Source organism: Triturus cristatus, chromosome 3_2, assembly GCF_964204655.1.
Source record: "Triturus cristatus chromosome 3_2, aTriCri1.1, whole genome shotgun sequence".
In the NCBI taxonomy this organism is placed as follows: Eukaryota; Metazoa; Chordata; class Amphibia; order Caudata; family Salamandridae; genus Triturus; species Triturus cristatus.
The window spans coordinates 581,543,964-581,562,661 of record NC_140584.1 but is presented as its reverse complement, the minus strand read 5'-3'; the positions used below and the strand labels follow the sequence as shown (position 1 = coordinate 581,562,661).

At 47.3% G+C, this 18,698-nt stretch overlaps 1 protein-coding gene across 5 annotated transcripts in view; it reads left to right on the top strand.

Moving 5' to 3' along the window:
• The window catches only part of MACF1 (microtubule actin crosslinking factor 1), a 1,146,281-nt gene that overhangs the window by 1,102,820 nt on the left and 24,763 nt on the right, over window positions 1–18,698 (top strand). For all 5 annotated transcript variants that reach the window (XM_085648361.1, XM_085648360.1, XM_085648359.1 and 2 more), the window contains 3 exons: window positions 915–1,032; window positions 7,477–7,545; window positions 10,832–11,043. In XM_085648361.1, the coding sequence (XP_085504487.1) occupies window positions 915–1,032; window positions 7,477–7,545; window positions 10,832–11,043 (399 nt within the window). The remainder of the gene's footprint in view (window positions 1–914; window positions 1,033–7,476; window positions 7,546–10,831; window positions 11,044–18,698) is intronic.

Genomic DNA, 18,698 nt, shown 5'->3' with positions numbered 1-18,698 from the left:
ACCAGGGCGGCGGCAGCCACTACAGCATTGGGACGCGGTGTCCCCCTGCAAGACATCTGTCAAGCAGCCACTTGGGCATCGTTGCATACTTTCACTAAGCATTATTGCCTTGACAGTCGGGTCCGGAGAGACGGCTTCTTTGGCCTTTCGGTTCTCTGTGACTTCTGGTGTAATCTCACTTCCAAGACCCACCACCGGGGTTGGTATTGCTTGGGTATGTATTCTAAGGTAAGGAATCTATCACTAACGTGTCTCTTTCAGATGCACAAGTTAGTTACTTGTGTAACGATATATCTGTAAGAGGCATTAGTTAATGATAGATTCCTTACCGCCCGTCCATCCTCCCCGTTCTGCGAACTGTTCTCTAGGGTTCAGGTAATCCCTTTCAGGGCCCTAGTTCTATTGCACCAGTAGTCGGTCTCTGGCATGGCTCTGCATTCCTGGCGTGGAAAAGTTGTGTACAGAACTGACGTCAGCGCGCGTGGGTGCGTCTAAGTAGCTTTGACAACATCACCTCGGCGACTACGATGCCAGCGAAGTACGTGGAGCCGCACGACGACGCCTACCGACGAGCAACGGTACCGCGACGAAAACTTTCCGGATCCAGTCTGACGCCTGGGGATATTCTAAGGTAAGGAATCTATCAATAACTAATATTTCTTACAGATATATTGTTGCACAAGTAAGTAACTTGTGCGTTATTGTTCAAATGCATACCGTGATCAATTTTCTGTTCCTCTATGTAGATAAAGCCTGAATGTTTTCCTTTATCCATTAGTGAATTGAGCTAGTCCTGTTTACAAATAATCATTTTCAATTTGGAATAGCTTATCGGGTGGTGAACAGAGCTCCTGGTTCGCCTCGCCTAATAAATGTATTTGATTTCTCATGGATGTCCCTTATCAATTCCACAGTTTGGTGACTCTCAGCAGTTGCGGCTGGTCCGAATTCTGCGCAGTACAGTCATGGTCCGCGTTGGTGGAGGTTGGATGGCCCTTGACGAGTTTTTGGTGAAGAACGATCCCTGCAGAGGTGAGTATCTAGAGCAGAGTGTGTGTTCTTTGAGCTAAGAGCCCAGGCTATCTTGCCCATTGTGTATCGGCACATCAATACCCAGCAACCCAGTTAGCTAGCTATCCTGTGGAAAACAATTATGTTTCATGTGAGACACTGTCGTCAAGGGTTATTAAGAGCAACAACTGGTGTACATGTGTTGGGGGCAAGGGGCAGAAAAGTCTGTATATGTATGGTGCACAGTCAGTAAATGTGGTAAGTTTAATGAGTAGTGCATTTTCTGCAGATTGGGGGAATAATTGTCTGTTTCATATGGGCAAGAACTACTTATGTATTGGGGACAGTTAGTATGTAGTGTTGGAGATGGGTCAGCAGATGTGTGAGTCACTGCCAGCGGACATTCCAAACTAAAGGTCAGTAGATTAAGGATTGCTTCGATGTAAAATATAATATAGGGAATCACGTCTGCAGTTATAGAACAATTAGCATTTTATTTAGCTGAGAGGTGCATTTACTAGATGTACTGACTGATTATAGCAGCTGATGTTGGTTTTGCTTTCAGAGATAGTAAGTCTCTTGAGTTATCAAGATGGACAGTCTCCATCGAGATGATACCCACCACCTGCTGTGGGTCCTTGCTCTTTAGCTGCTAAAGATTATGATCACATGGGAGGTCAGGGAGAGCTGTCTTTAGCTGTATGTGCACAGCCTCCATATGGGAAGATCATGGTTACACAGATGTACAGACTTTGAGGGAGAGGGGAGACAGGGATTGTTTCTCCTCACCATATTCTCTGTGCTTGCGGAGCTAATGCTAAAGTAAGTGTGAGGAATGTGGTGTGTTATTTGGTGCGGTTGTAACCTCACATTGTAATACACTTACCAACCCCTTTAGGACCCTTCGGTTTTGTCTGTCAAAGCCTAAGCTCAGCCCTGGGTAGCTGTGGCTCTGAGCAGCAAGGCTTGCACTGAGGAACAAGTGTATAGCATTTAAACAGCACCAAAACTATTGAAGTACGACACTCCAGTAATCCCACACCAATTTATAAAAATAGACTGTATTTTTATAAGAAATTAGACACAAAAAAGATCCAATTGGGTCATTTAGGAGTACTTGGGGTGACCAACTCCAGCAGGTTGCTAGTCAGGGGGACCAGAAAGGTCCTCAAGAGTTATCCATCACAGAAGGAGCCGTCCTCCAGCATTTCCAGGCACTTCATCCTCGTTTCAGGTTATTCCTACGAAGGATGCTGAAGATGCTCCATGGATGTGGCGCAGTCGATGGGGGTCTTCCTGCAGGGACTCCTCATTCCACGAAGATGGTGAGGGGGTCCTGGTTGCAGGCTGGAGGTCCTATGAGCTTCTTTTTGGTCTGGCCAAAGTCCAGCCATCACTACCAGTCACCTGGTGTCACAAGTCAATCCTTCCTGAGTCGATAACTCGCCTTCTGAGGGTCCCAGTAACTCTCTGACAGCACTCCTAGGCTCAACGAACTCTGGTGCAACTCTATGCGTCCGGTCTTGGTCCTTGGCGCTGCACAGCAGCTGTGGTGGCGGTTTGAAGACCTTGGGCTGCCACTTGCCCCAGCAGACTTCTTCAACTTTTGTGTCCATGTGCTCCAAGCAGGAGGCCAGTCAGCTAGTGCCTGGAGTTTCTTAGTTTGATTGGGCTCTACAGACCGCTTCTTCTTGAGCAGGACACGGCAGGTACAGTCAATCTCGTCGCTAGCCACCAGGTTTAGCAAGTGCAGCTGGGCCGTCCTTCTTACAAGTCGGTCGAGATCAGAGTTCTGGATGCTATTTGTGCCTCTCTTATGTTCAGAAGATGCCCTCATGGCAGGATGCAGTTGGTTGCCAATGGGCTACGAGACTCCCTCCCATCTGGTGACCTGTGTGGCTGTCCCAGGATTCCCCATTCTGCCCACTCCGAAGATGGTGAGACCCCTCTCTCGGTGTTCAGACCTACCTGGCCCATTCCATGGTGTGGCTACCTTAGGGCTACTTGCCCCTGGGGAAAACAGTTTGGCAACTGGTATACATTATCTGTTTCCCGTGCTGGCCTGTCTACCTTAACAATGGAGCAGCCCTGAAATTACACATCAGCCCTATAATGGTGACTTTCCCTTTGAAGCCTGCCTTTTGGGCTAACACCTTAGTGGCTTCCTGCAGGAGGGAGATAACACCTCCCTGGCCTGCAATCCCTTAGTGTTCTCCTTCCTGGGAGTCGTTGGCACTTCTCCCCAGGAGGGCAAGAAGATGTCTTGTGGAACATGCTCCATGTATGCCCGGAAGGGCATTGGAGTTTTAAAGGCAACAATGTGGCAGCTTTACAAAAGCTGCACAGTACAACTAGTGTATTCATTTTGAATGAGATACAAGCCGAGCTTAATGTAACCAATTGTTTGATACCTTGGAGTGCCCACTTTGGTCGCACCATTCATGAGTTAGCACAGCTGAGGGGTCAGTGTGTAATCCAATACTCGCCAACTAGGTGACCAAGTCATTCCGCCATAAAAACTGGAGTTTTGCGTGACTTACTGTCAGGACATGTGGAGTACATATCCTACCTGGTCATATGTTGTACCCTGCCTTTAGGGCTCGTTAGTCCTGACAGAGAGATGACTTGCACACATGTCCTGGGGAAGTGGTGGCTTTGCTATTGCTTTCAATGTCACAGTCAGGCAAGCAGTGCACGACTGCTCTACTAGTTTGCAGTGGCAGACTGGGGGGCTTGTTTTACTCGGGGGAGGGGGGTCTAGTGAGCATGCCTTGGTGCACTCTCAGAGTAAAAAAAACAGCAGCATCAGTCAAAAGACTTGGGCAGGACCATACAAATAGAGCCAATTCCGTACAGTGTGTCTAAGCACACTCCTACAGTGAAGCTTCAAAGGGCACAGAATCACCACATCCGTTTCGGTGACACCAGCAGTGATTTTTCACAGGAGGGAATAACTGTAAAATGGTTACGCAAGGGCAGCCCAGTTTCTGAACTTTTCTAGTATAACCTTTTGAAAGTTTCCAACTGACCTCCCACTTAAAAGACTTTTCACAGTAAGTCAAAGACTGTAGTAAATGGTAGGTGGTGAATCAGACTAGGGATTTTTCCACACACCTCTGCTACGCTGCTGCATTTGATGAAGTGTTACATTTTACACTGGTATACTTCTGTTGAGTCACTTTCAAGACTGGGACCTGACCAGGAGGCAATGGTGGGAGGTTATGTGTGGCCTGCTAGCCACTTAGCACAAAATAGTAAGGCTCCCATTAGACAGAATACAGCTGGGAGTCTGAACATGCAGAGACGACTCACAGATTCAAAAATGCATGTGGTGCAGGGCTTGGAAGCAGACAAGTGCAGTCCTGAGGGTGGGAATGTGAACACCACAACCCAACAAAGAATGTTTGCTTTGTCTGCGAAATTAGGGTGGACTGATCTCCTGCTAACTCCCAGGAACACCTGAAAAACTCTTCCTCTGAAGCAGACCAGTTGTAACTGGCCTGGCACGGAAATTGGTTAAGATTATTTGTTGAAACTGGAAAGTGAAGGACTAAAGCAACTTAAACATGCTTCAAATTGGTATCTCCAGCCCTAGCCAGCCCTTTAAGGACCAGAAGAGAGACTGTCTGCTGTGAAGACACAAGCCAGGAACTTGCCATTATGTTTCCTGAGGTCATAAAGTTTGCATGTCAAGTTTGTTTCTGATTTTCATATTAACCAAACTGTTGACATGCCATTATTCTCCCCCAAACATAGCTCAGCTGCACTTAAGTATATTGATTGCATATGAAAGGGCCTTTGCGATATTACACTAGTAGAATTTGAAGCACACTGCTCCTACTTTGGGGCTTTTGGTCATGCATTATAAGGCAAAACACTTTCAAACAAATTTAAAGACAAAACACTTTCAATGGCAGCATCAGCCATGGATTGTGGAATGCTTTTGTTTTTGTTATTTAATGCAAGACAGACAGCCAATAAGTATTGCTTCTACAGGAAGCAAATCTGTGAGTATTTATAGACAGCCTGCCCCTGCGCAGGATTCATACAGCTTGATCATTGTATTATCTGCATACATTTTTAGGTCTTGCATACAAACAGGTCTAACCTGTCTAAAGGCCAAAGCTTCTTGTGGGCCATATCAAATACTTGTATCAGGCTCATAGCCCTCCCATTGCTTACCATTGGTTGTCATTTTTGTCACTTATTTGCTTGCTCCTTACTCAGTGTATATCCTTAGTCCTCTTTGTGTCTGTCCCTTACCTGGAGCATAGCCTTATTACCATCCATTTGATTGGATGATTTGTATCCTTCCACTGCCACCCAATAGGTCTATAAGGTTAAATCTATTGGCTGTGCCAATATTTGTTAGATAAGCACTCTTCACACTTGCATTCAATGCAGGAAACTCAGGTGGTCAAAGCAGCATTAAAAATTGTTTCAAAACTGCTTCTACCATCTCACTGTCATTACATATTGAATTATTTCACTGTTCAAATCACGCATTTATGACAGATGCATACCTTAAAATAGAACCTCACTTAAGGGATACCCAAAATTTGGTGCTGGCAGTCTGTCCTAGATTCACATGTGACCATCCCAGCTTGCCTGCTAAAGAAAGGGGCCAGGCAATTTTGAAACCTGAGCTAATCTAGTGCCATGTTTCAAAAAGAAGTTTGAAGATGGCGGTCAATCTCAGTGCATTCTGGGACTGGTCGATGTTAGAAGTGTTTTTATTACCTGCATACCTTCCGCTCGTGCCCACTACTGACATTTTCAGCATTAGAAAAAAAAAGAAAATATTGGATTTTTATAAAGCTAAAAAGAAAGGGCACTGGTGGGTGCCCCATTTAAAAAAAGGAAACATGGCGGAAGGGCAGTGGCACATCAGATATCTCCCAGTAACAGGAGTAGAGAATGAGAGGAAAGGCACCAGTACATTTGTGGGTAAGCAGACGCAACAAGGTAAAGTAAACTCTGCAGTGTAATTACTAAGAAGGCACAGCAGCAACATTGTCACGTCTATCTAGTCCATAATATGCAATCAAACTACCCCACAATTTACGGAACTTATGCGGGCACCCCCTACTTTTATGTGTTCCTCTTTCCACTGCCATATAAAGCTCCATTCCCTTTCTCCATTCAGCCATGGCAGGTGTCTCAGGTGCTCCCCATCGCCTGACCAGATCTTGTTTAGCCACTACCAAACCCAGGTTACTCAGTTATAGTTTCATCCTTGGCAAGTCTGCATCATTAGGTATACCCACAATAACATCTTTAGGGTCTTCAGGCAGTGTCACCACTATTATAGGGCTGAGTTCCAAAAGCACCTTGCGCCAGAATGTTTGTATGACCGGGCATACCCGTAATATATGAAGAAAGTCCCCCTGGTTCCCCTCACAACGCAGGCATTCCGGAGAGGCTGCTCTACCTATTCTCTGGAGGCGGGCCCTATTGTAGTAAATCCTATCCAGAATTTGTAACTGAATGAGTCGCAGCTGGGCTCTAATTACTACTTCTCATGGGAACATTAATGCTGCCTCCCAATCCAGGTCTTCCATTTCGCCATAATCAGTTTCCCAGTTTTAGGAGGGTGTCCGGCATATTATTATTGATGGTTTTATAAATGCATTATACTGCTTTCTCCTGTAGTTCGTCCATTAAAAGTCTTCCCTTGAGTGGAGCATATTCGGGGGAGATCTGGGGGGATATTTCCGCTTTCCAGGCATGGGCGAGTTGCAGGTATTTGTAATACTGTTGGTCGTGTAGTTAGAATACCCTCTGGAGTGAAGAACAGGGCATCAAGGATCCCTCTTCGATCAGGTCGCCCACTTTAGAAATGCAAATTTGAATGCAGGGTGTAAATCCTTTTAATGTATCTATTTCCTTCAGGCTTCCACCCTCCCATAGCGGGGTTTCTCGGGTGACTCTCTGCTTCCACCCCATACATGAACTTGCTCTGCACCAGGCTTCAAGAGTCACGCGTAGCAGGCAAAAGTCCTCGCAATTCATTTTAAGGATTTTAATACCCCAAATCCAACCACTGGATGGCAGGGTTGTGCAGAACATGTGAATCTTTCTCACACTTCAAATTCCATGAGTAGTGGTGAAGGTAAGTTACAGCCTTGTGTTGCAATAGTATTAAAAGGTCTGTGCTACTAGCCATCTCAGCACCCAGTTGCTGGACTCGCAGAACCTCCAGATCTTCCTGCAGCTGCTGCACTGCATGCAGCAGCGACTGGGACTCTCGTGGTATCATGTAACTACCACTAGCTCTGCGAGACCAAACATTCTTTTGCAGCTGTGATGTTCTTTGCATGTTCAAGCTTCTCTCTGCTCCATCAGTGCATGGCAGAAAGAGATGGACCAGATATTTGAGCATGGCACAGCCTTCTTCTGACTCCTTATTTACCACTTTATTTTGTTCCCCTGTTTGTTCTTCTCTTGTCTTTTATTTGATTCTAGTTCACCATCCTGGATGTAAAATCAAACGCTCCGACTCCAGCTCCTCGATTATCAGTCAATCTCCCATAGGTTGGGGCTGTTTCTCTCTCGCTTGCACTTTCTCCTTTGCTTCAGAGGCTGGTTTTGAGAATGGCTTTGCTTATTGCCTGACTTTTCCTTCCTCACTGCCGCTGTTCCTTCAGCTCCTCCCTGACGCGGTCAGTACCACTAGGTTGATGAATTGTTGCTGCAGGTGCAACACTGCTCAAGCACATGCAGTCCATAAGCTGCTTGCATTGCATGCAGCACAGCATGTCCTGTTCCTGGCATGGTAAGTGTTTTGTAGAGGCTTGCATGCACTCAGCCTTAAAATCTGGCTGTAAGACTGGTGCAGCACTGTGAGAGTCAGTGTATATGACAGGGTGCAGAGGTGTCTTCTGGTCTTTGGAGATGCCGCAGTACACTGCCTAGTGTGCCTCTCACGCGCCTATGGGCAGCCCTGAATTGAGCTGTGATGCGCACAAGCCGCTGTTTTAGAGGCCACACTTTACAGTTATTTTGGGCCATTTCTTCCCAGCAGTGACCCCGCGCCCCAAGCTGCACAGACATCTCAATGTGCAGTTGCTTTACTGTTTCTTTTTAAGTCCGTAGTTGAGCCTTGTTGCACAGAAATCAGCATGCAATAGCTTTCACACTCTTTTTTCAGGGCTGTGACCATACCCATCCATACTGCATAAAAATGGCAGTGTGCAGTTACTTTGCTTCTCGTTGTTTAGGTCAGCTGCTCTCGATGCTTCACAGAAGACAGAGTGCAACATCTGTTTAGTGACCCTGCAATCCTTTCTATGCAAAAGTCGCAACATTGGTTGGCTTTGGTGCTCCCTGTTTAAGTCAGTTGCCAAATGGTGCTCCATAGAAGCCACAGGGTGAAATAGCTTTGCCGCATCTTGTTTAAGCCAGTTGCCAAGCGATGCTTCACAGAAGCCACAGTGTGAAATAGCTTTGCCGCTTCTTGTTTAAGTCAGTTGCCAAGCGGTTCTTCACAGAAGCCACAGTGTGAAATAGCTTTGCCGCTTCTTGTTCAAGTCAGTTGCCAAGCGGTGCTTCACAGAAGCGTCAGTGTGAAACAGCTTTGCCACATCTTGTTTAAGCCTATTGCCAAGCGGTGCGTCACAGAAGCAATAGTTTTGAATAGCTTTGTCGCTGCTTGATGATTAAGTCAGTTGCCAAGCACTGCTTCGCTGCAGTCAGTGTGTGAAGCCACTTTGGCCCTGGCCCTGAGCCCACGCTTGAAGAGGGCTTAAAGGTCCAACTAGGGCAAGCGTTGTTAAACCTTACATTGAGGCATTCTCTGAACGAGACATAAAACCAAACTAAATCCCGCAATTCCTACATCTCTTTCGATGACATATAAAGCAAAAATAAAAAGTGTCCACGGGTGTCCCTTACAGGTTCATAAACAGGTTCAGACTGGGGCAGAACACACGCCTAGGCACCAAAATTAAGTGGCCTCCAATAGGGAATTAGAAAGCTAAGTAAGTGGCCATGTTTTGCAAATTGGGGCAGTTTTGAACGTGTAAAGAGACAATGTATCAGTATTTTGGGGCATGTGAAAGACTGCATGGATGTGAGTTTGCTGCAGACAGTTTTTATTTTAATATACGGTAAGTCTGTAGTAAAAACTCGGCCCAGCAGACCATTAAACAGGCCCAAAAACAGCCAAAAGTCCGTTCCACACCACATGCTAGCCTTTCAATCCAGCCCATCGGCACGGCCCTATTGCCCTATAGGCTAGTCTTAACCCCTTCGACACGCTTGACGGAACGGTTCCGTCATGCACGTCGGTTGGGCTGTGCTTATGACGGAACCATTCCGTCATGGCCCCGCCCGCGCACGGAATCTTCAGCGTGGCGCGGAAATCCGCGCCGCGCTGAAATCCGCGCCGCGCTGAAGGGGTTAAACTGCTTATGAAACAACAACAAAACACTAGAACACCCCTGCACTTCTGCAAACTATAAAGGAAGGTGCAGCAACCTGTGTTATCTTCCATCACCTAGGAAGGTGCAGCAACCTGTGTTATCTTCCATCACCTTATCCCATGGCCTTATAAGCAAGACCACTGGAATTCTGTGATATTGCAACGTTTTTCCTCATAATTACTGATTTGACGCATTTTCCATCTACTCCACCGTCTGCATATTTTGCAGATTAAAATAAAAGTAATCATTTCTAACTCAGACTGATCACAAATCTCTAAACTTGCTACCACACGTGTTGTCACACAGAGGCAGGTCGCCTTTCAGATGCTGATCACTGTATCGTAGTGAGATAAAACCTTTGCCCATACCGTATAAAAATGTCAGAATAGTGATATAATAGTGCTTCAAAATATATTTCTTTATGCCCCAGAATGTGCCTTTTCTTGCTGCGTAATTTGGACCTATCCTGCCGCATAATTCTAGTATCATATAAAAAAGAGGATTCTATAAGACAGTCACCCTTCTGTTCAACAAAAACTATGACCCTTTGTCCTCCCTCGCCAGTCTATGCGCTAAAATACTGACTTCAACTTTCAGTGCCAATCACTATTGTGGGACTTCTGAAACAAATAGACAATTCAGTACGTGCTCACCCTCCTGCACACAATAAAACTAAGACTTGAACCTCCAGCGGCCCATCACTTTTCTTCTAACTATTAAATAAAAAACCAAGAACATTCAGTGCCCCATTACCGTTCTGTGAACTGTAAACAAGAACATAGATCTGCAGTGCCCCCCACCATCCCAGAAACTTTAAACAAAAAAACCTCAGTGCCCCTCGACCTTCTGCGAGCTATAAACAAGAACTAAGAATTGTAGCCCCCTTTACTTTTAAATATAAAACAGATTTGAACCTGCCACTAACGCTCAGTTTTCTCAACACTGTAAAGCAAAATAAGTGCCATCAGACACCCTTCCTTTTCAAATGCAAAACATCAAATTCATGAAGGCAAGTGGGACAGTGGTGTTGAACGTGGTATTATGGGAGCAGTGAACCGTCCTGGTGTCTCTTTCCTCTAGAAAAAAACTTAACTTCCATTTTGATTCTCAGCGGGCATACATTGTTTGAGTTTTTAATAACAAACCACCCCTGCAACATTCCCATAATCTCTTATCCATTCTGTGACATTACAGAACTGTAGGGGGTGAGGGGAGCCCAGATCTTGCACCTGCCAAACTCTTCCAAAGCCTGTTCTGTATTTCCTTCTGCACATCACATTTGGATGCTGCCACATGAGGACAGAGTAGCTTTGAAGTCCTACTGTGTGTGTCTTGGCCTGTCCCATCTATCGGTGTTTGTTACGATCTATAATTATTTCTGCTGTCTCTCTCCCCAGCACGAGGACGAACAAACCTTGAACTTCGGGAGAAGTTCATCCTCCCTGAGGGAGTTTCTCAAGGAATGACACCCTTTAGGTCACGGGGTCGTAGGTCAAAGCCTTCTTCACGGACAGCTTCTCCAACCAGATCCAGCTCAAGCGCCAGTCAGAGTAACCACAGCTGCACATCCATGCCATCCTCGCCTGCAACACCAGCCAGTGGTGCCAAGGTAAGAAGTTCTCGCTAGACTGGTTTGCTTACATTTGAGTTTGTGGACTAGGGTGTGGCAGCAGACTACCTGGTTTGAGGTTTAAGAACGGCATGCATAAATAGGTTGTGTGGAGCAATAATGCATGCATGAGAAGAGTAGGGTACTGACCAGCGAAAGGGTCAGCGTCTAGTCATAAGCTGCTTCAATTGTGGGTAGATGGATGCAAGTGTGGGCTCAGACGTTTGACGAGACAGGTGGAAAAAAAGAATCGGGCACTGGTGGACAACTGTCAAGCCTTGATGCATCTGTATTGTCTGGCAAAATTAGGATGATGGTAAGTGGAAGTTGAGGATGAAATTAGGATAGCCACTGTGTGCTTAACTGGATACCAAGGCAGGTTTCAGGAGCAGGGTGTTGTCATAAATTGCACTGGGAGGAAGCAAAAAAGATGGACAGGCTTTGAAGTGTTTATAGATTGCCCATGACAGAAGAGGAGAACACCAGTAAGATGTTAAGAGCACGGAGGCCAGAGTGTTCGCACAAAGCGTAAAGGAATGTAGAAACCAACTGAGGGGCTCCTCCTCTGTTGTGCTAATTGAAATGAAAAGCATCCTACCGAATTAATGTATATTGAATCCTTACTTGCTGAGCCATTGTACCACAGAAATTATCTCTGTACTTTTCAGTAAAGAATGGCTCGGGTATCCTTGGATGGTAACCTCAATGCCACTTTATTTTATTTAAGTAATTTTCTTTAGCGCCACTGCATCAAAAGGTATTTTGAGCACTTTCAAAAAACTGAAGGTTCGAGGCATATGAGCTGCAGATTATACACTTTTGCATAGATCGCCATCTGGTGTTGGGCCCGGATGTTTGCAGTTTGTTTTTGTTCTTGGACAGTCTTTGGAAGTCACGAGTTCGGTGACTCCTCCTTCGGTCCGTACTGCGCATGGGCTTCGGCTCCATCCTCAGATTGTTTTTTTCCGCCATCGGGCTCGGATGTAATACTTCGTGCTCCGGCTTCGAACCTTTCCAGTTCGACCTTCGACGAAAAATCCTCGTCCATTGAGATTCTTTAGACGGAATCGACTTCTTCATCTCTCTCTTCGGCACTTCCTCGATTCCAGACATCGGCGGCGGCCTTCAGACCTATCTCGACTCCGGTCTCGGCCGATGGAAAGGACTCCTTTCAAGAAGTGCCCGAAATGTGGGTCTAAATTTCCCCACACCGACCTCCATCAGGTGTGCAACCTCTGCCTCTCTCCCGAACACGAGGCCCGAGACTGCCCCACCTGCAAGTCTTTTCGATCGAAAAAGACTATTCGGGATCGACGAGCTCGACGCACCATGGCGCACTCATCGACCTCGGCTCCACCTGACATCTTCGGAGAAGACACCGGAGCTTCGGGACAGCAGCACACCGAGCAGGAGGAAGATATCGTCAGCGCTTCCGAGGCCGACGACTCCGACGTGGAGGAGATCACACTGGCGCAGAGGGTCGTGAGTACTCTACCCCCTCCCCCTCCCGCGCCCATACCGAAAGAGACTCCGGTTACCACTTCGCCTCCGGGCCTAGGGAAAGCCAAGCATACTGCTTCCATCACCCCACCTTCGGGCCCGGTGAAAAAGCATCACAAGTCTCCTGGCGGCTCGGGCTCGAGCCAGCCTCCTAGCGACGCCGACAAACATTCTTCGGCGCCGAAGAAAACAAGTTCCGTTCCGAAGCCATCGGTGTCGAAACCTGGCCTCTCGGTGCCGACCAAACACAAATCCCTCGGCACCGACGCTTCCGTGCCGAAGCATGCCTCGGCGCCGACCAAAAAATCGGACATCCAGAGAAAGCATGGCTCGGATAAACCGACGAAGCCTTCGGTTCCGAAAATGTCGGCACCGATGGACGAATCGGTGCCGGAGGTGCTTTTCGCATCGGATCCTCTTCAAAAGACTTTAACAAAGGATCCAAGGACTGGACATTTAATGTTGTCTGTCAAGAAAAGACTTTTGGACAAACCAACTCCTCCTCCACCACCAAAACGGAAGGACTCTGCCACATCCCCGTTCAGAGTACCCTCCCCACCACCTCCACCTCCTCCATCTCCTCCCCCACCTCCATCACCTCCATCTCCTCCCCCACCTTCTCCACCCTTGCCTCACCGGTCTCCAACCCCGTCTCCAGACCCTGATGACCACGGAGATCCATTCTATGATCCCACAGATGCCCCGCAGGACCCCACTCCTCCGGGAACACCTGACCCATGGGAGGATTATCACAATCCCGATGTCCCAGATGTGCCTCAGGATGATCTCTATCCATCCAGACCGTCTCCACCAGAGGACTCCCTGGGGTTCCACCACCTCTTACAACGGGCGGCACATTACCATGGGGTGGAATTACATAGTGATCCAGTTGAGGAAGACTTCCTACTTGACACATTTGACATAGCAGACAAATCCACCGCTATATTACCCATGCTTAAAGGGGTGACCAAGCATGCCATGGAGGTTTTCAAAGACCCCGTTAGAGCTAGGGTCTTAAACCCCAGAATAGAAAAAAAGTACAAGGCAGCCCCCACGGATCCTATCTATATTAAAGGACCTGCGCCCCTAGACTCACTAGTGGTCTCCACAGCTAGGAAGCGCTCCAACTCTGTCATCTGGTGAGGCCCCACCACCTGATAAGGAGTCCAAGCTTTTAGATGCGTCAGGCACTGCCTCCCAAGCTGCCAATATGTGGCGCATCGCCAACACACAGGCGCTGCTGGCAAGGTACAATAGAGCGCACTATGATGAGCTGGAGGCTCTCATGCAGCATCTCCCGGACAAATATAAGAATAAGGCTCATGAGCTCATACAAGAGGGGAAGATTATTACCAACACCTCTATCAAATGCGCACTTGACGCAGCAGACACGGCGTCCAGGGCTATAAACACCAGTGTCCTACTTCGCCGTCACGCCTGGCTCAGAATTTCAGGCTTTAAACCGGAGGTCCAAGCATCTATTTTAAACCACCCTTTTGACCAACATCACTTATTTGGCCCAAAAGTAGACGAAGCCCTGGAAAAAATGAAGAAGGATACGGATACGGCGAAGTCTATGGGAGCCCTGCAGTCACAAACCCCTAGACGCTCCTTTCGCCGTTCCTCCTTTCGAGGCTCTGGCAGAGGTTACTCTTCCGATAACGCCTCCACTTCCTACAAGTCCCCTCCTCAAAATACCTTCTCAAAGGGCTACCAAAGAGGTGGATATCGAGAAACAATAATAAAGGCAGGGGCAAAACCAACACCGCCCGTTCTGCCACACCGCCCACACAATGACTTTCCCCCGCTCCCCCCAGCCCATTCCACTCCGGTCGGGGGCAGACTACAGGACTTCCTTCACACCTGGGAAGCCATAGCATCAGACAAATGGGTAACCCAAATTATTCGGTCAGGGTACTGTCTCGAACTAACTTCTACCCCTCCAAATATTCTACCCAGACACCGTGCGATGTCACAAGAACATACCACACTTCTGAAACAAGAGGTACTCTCCCTCCTGCAAAAACACGCGATAGAGCAGGTACCCATCAATCAGCAAAATCTAGGGGTCTACTCTCTGTACTTTCTCATACCGAAGAAAGACGTGACCCTACGGCCCATTTTAGACCTCCGGCCTCTAAATGCATACATCCATTCAGACCATTTTCATATGGTAACTCTTCAGCAAGTTCTCCCACTCCTCCGTCAGGGCGACTTTCTCACTACACTGGATCTGAAAGACGCATACTTTCATATCCCAATACACCCGGCTCACAGAAAGTACCTCCGATTTGTGGTGGACAACCAACATTATCAGTTCAAGGTTCTCCCCTTCGGGGTCACAACCGCACCACGGGTGTTTACCAAATGCCTGGCAGTAGTGGCAGCACACCTCCGAAGACAAAACATTCACGTCTTCCCCTACCTGGACGACTGGCTCATAAAAGCCGCATCCTACCACCAGTGTGTACAAAATACAAACACTACCATACAACTACTCCACCAGCTAGGCTTTACGGTGAATCACCAAAAGTCCCACTTGATACCCTCTCACACAAAGCAATACCTCGGTGCCACTATAGACACCTCAAAAGCTATAGCCTATCCCAACTCAGCCAGGATCGCAAGCATGCAAGCCCTGCGCCAAAAGTTCCTTCTTCAGCACTCTCTCCCAGCAAGAGTGTTCATGAAACTAATAGGGATGATGGCGTCTTGCATTTTCATAGTGCCTCATGCAAGACTTCACATGCATCCACTCCAAGAGTGCCTGGCACGCCAGTGGAACCAGGCCCAGGGATAGCTGACGGATCTGGTGTTGGTGGACGGTCGCACCCATCGCTCTCTGCAGTGGTGGAACACCACAAACCTTTCCAAAGGGCGACCGTTCCTGGACCCGGTTCCTCAGGTGATTCTAACAACGGACGCATCGCTCTCCGGCTGGGGAGCGCACCTATTACACCTCACAGTGCAAGGTGTATGGACGCCACAACAGAGGTTACTCCACATCAATCATCTGGAGTTGTTGGCGATCTTTCTAGCCCTGAAATCGTTTCAGAAACAAATTTCAGCCAAGGCAGTCCTAATTCACACACAAAAATTGACTGCAATGTACTATATTCAAAAACAGGGGGGGGGGACACTCTCCCCAGCTCTCCCGCTTAGCACAGAGCATATGGAGGTGGGCGATTCCACAAAAAATCTTTCTCCTGGCACAACACGTCCCAGGCATACAAAACACCATGGCAGATCTGCTCAGCAGACAAACGCAGCAAATGCACGAATGGGAACTGCATCCACAAGTTCTTCACCCATTCTTCCACAAGTGGGGGCATCCTCAGATAGACCTCTTCGCCACCCACGAAAACAAAAAATGCCCAAGCTTCACCGCCAGATACCCACACCCATTGTCCAAAGGCAATGCGATATGGATGAACTGGTCAGGCAAATTTGCATACGCCTTTCCACCTCTCCCACTAATTCCATTAAGGTAAGGAAGCTACAATAGCACTCCCTCAGACTCATTCTAGTAGCTCCAACATGGGCCAGGCAGCCGTGGTACACCACACTACTACAGCTCTCAGTGGTACCACACCAAAAGCTGTACCTGTCCCCATGCCTCCTAACCCAGAACCATGGAGAAATCAGGCACCCGGACCCAGCTCAGCTCAACCTTGCGATCTGGCTCCTGAAATCTTAGAATTTGGATACCTTAACCTTCCCCCTGATTGCATAAACATTATCAGGGAAGCCAGACGCCCTACCACTCGAGCATGCTATGCCGCAAAGTGGAAAAGATTTGTTGTTTACTGCCGTAACAATACAATCGACCCCTTAGATGCATCCATACAGCACATCATATGCTATCTGCTCCATCTTCACAGGTGTAACCTGGCATATTCATCCATACGTCTACACCTAGCAGCAATTGCTGCTTACCTGCAAAACAGACAGCATTTATCACTGTTAAGAGTGCCTGCTATTAAAGCCTTTATGGAAGGCCTTAAACGAGTAATTCCACCCAGGGCACCACCTTCCCCTGTATGGAATCTAAACGTAGTTCTTACAAGGCTAATGGGCCCGCCTTTCGAACCAATGCATAAATGTGAGCTACAGTTCCTCACTTGGAAAACAGCCTTCCTCGTAGCTATCACTTCCCTTAGAAGGGTTAGTGAGATACAAGCGTTCACTATACAAGAACCCTTTTTACAGATACATCACAGCAAGGTGATACTTCGCACAAATCCCAAATTTTTGCCCAAGGTCATTTCCCCCTTCCATCTTAATTAATCGGTGGAATTGCCGGGTTTTTTCTCGCAACCTCAGTATGTTGCGGAAAGGGCTCTACATACACTTGATGTTGCTTTACTGTACTACATACAAAGAACGCAACCTTTCAGAAAGACTAAACAGTTGTTTGTCTCCTTCTCTCCACCGCATAAGGGCAACCCCATCTCTAAATCAGGGATAGCTAGGTGGATTGTAGTGCATACAAATTTGCTATCAAAAAGCAAAAAGAACATTATCTGTTCCACCTAAAGCCCACTCTACAAGAAAGATAGGGGCTTCTATGGCGTTTCTAGGGAACATACCCTTAGATGACATCTGCAAAGCAGCCACATGGTCAACACCGCACACCTTCACAAAACATTACTGTGTAGACGTGCACTCTAAACAACAAGCTAGTGTGGGCCAGGCTGTACTAAAGACACTTTTTCAAACCACTGCAACGGATACCGGTGGTCGCCGCTAAGGTTGGGTACTGCTATATAATCTATGCAAAAGTGTATAATTTGCAGCTCATATGCCTCGAACGGAATATGCTACTTACCAGTATGCATCTGTTCTTGACATGTAGAGCTGCAGATCTATACACGCCCACCCGCCTCCCCGGCTACCTGTATCCGTTCCAGTCTATCTTATTTAGATACACACACATGGGTTTCTTCCTACTATCACTACGCTCCATCTTTTCCCTGCTGGCGAAAAACAATCTGAGGATGGAGCCGAAGCCCATGCGCAGTACGGACCGAAGGAGGAGTCACCGAACTCGTGACTTCCAAAGACTGTCCAAGAACAAAAACAAACTGCAAACATCCGGGCCCAACACCAGATGGCGATCTATGCAAAAGTGTATAGATCTGCAGCTCTACATGCCAAGAACAGATGCATACTGGTAAGTAGCATATTCCTTACATATGCAAGATACGCATACGGGCTGTTTGGGGTTACTGGGCTCCAGTTGCATCAAGTCATTTACCGCTGGGTACCGGTGCTATTAGAGCCCAAACTGGTTAACCAAGTACTCCTGTCCAGCACTTGATTCTCTCCGGGTAGTAAGACAAAGTAGTCCAAGGCTTACTCAAGGAGGTGAAGTGGGTTAGACATTCAGAATATAGTTTGCACCGTAATAACTGCTAATAAGATTAATTCCAGTCATTGCTTTACTTTCTAAAAGATAAGTACTTTAATACACACAAGAACAGTATACTACACATAGAACTAAGATACACATTGAAAACCAGAAATCCCTACAAATTTCTGGGCTACAGTTCTTGCCCCTAAAGAGAATACACGTATAGTCGCTAAGCACTATAAAACAGTTATTGCAATATACAAACCATGTCGACAGGGTTACTCTTCAAAGCTAGAGCAATGGTACAAATACTTATATTGCAGTGATTTGGCTTCAGGAGTTGATATGGAGGCCAATGTTCCTTGTCCGCCCACTAACACTCCACCCAAAGTAACAGAAGTGCCCACCCTTTCTTGGAGAGGACACCTCTCTGGTGGTATTAGACTTCTTGTTAGGGGCGCCTGGTGTCTTGGTAGAGTTACCGGAGTGCGGCTAGTCCAATAGACAAATGGTTAGCTGTAGGAAGGTAATGGCTAGTCGTGGTGCCTCAGGTGACACTAAGAGGGTTGGGGGCCTGCACCAGAGAGTGCACTTGTCTCATTCTAGAGTTTCTATTAGCAGGGTACCCATGGGGACAGTGCTGCTTGCAACTAGTGCAGGACACGCAAGGACAAAGCTGGAGACTCAGGAAGTCGTGAGACAGGGACCAAGGGTTCAGATGTAAAGTTCATCAAGGCCCTCTTCCCTAGCTACAGTTGGGAACTGAAAGCAGCCTCAGGGCACGAGTCAGGAGTGAAGCAGT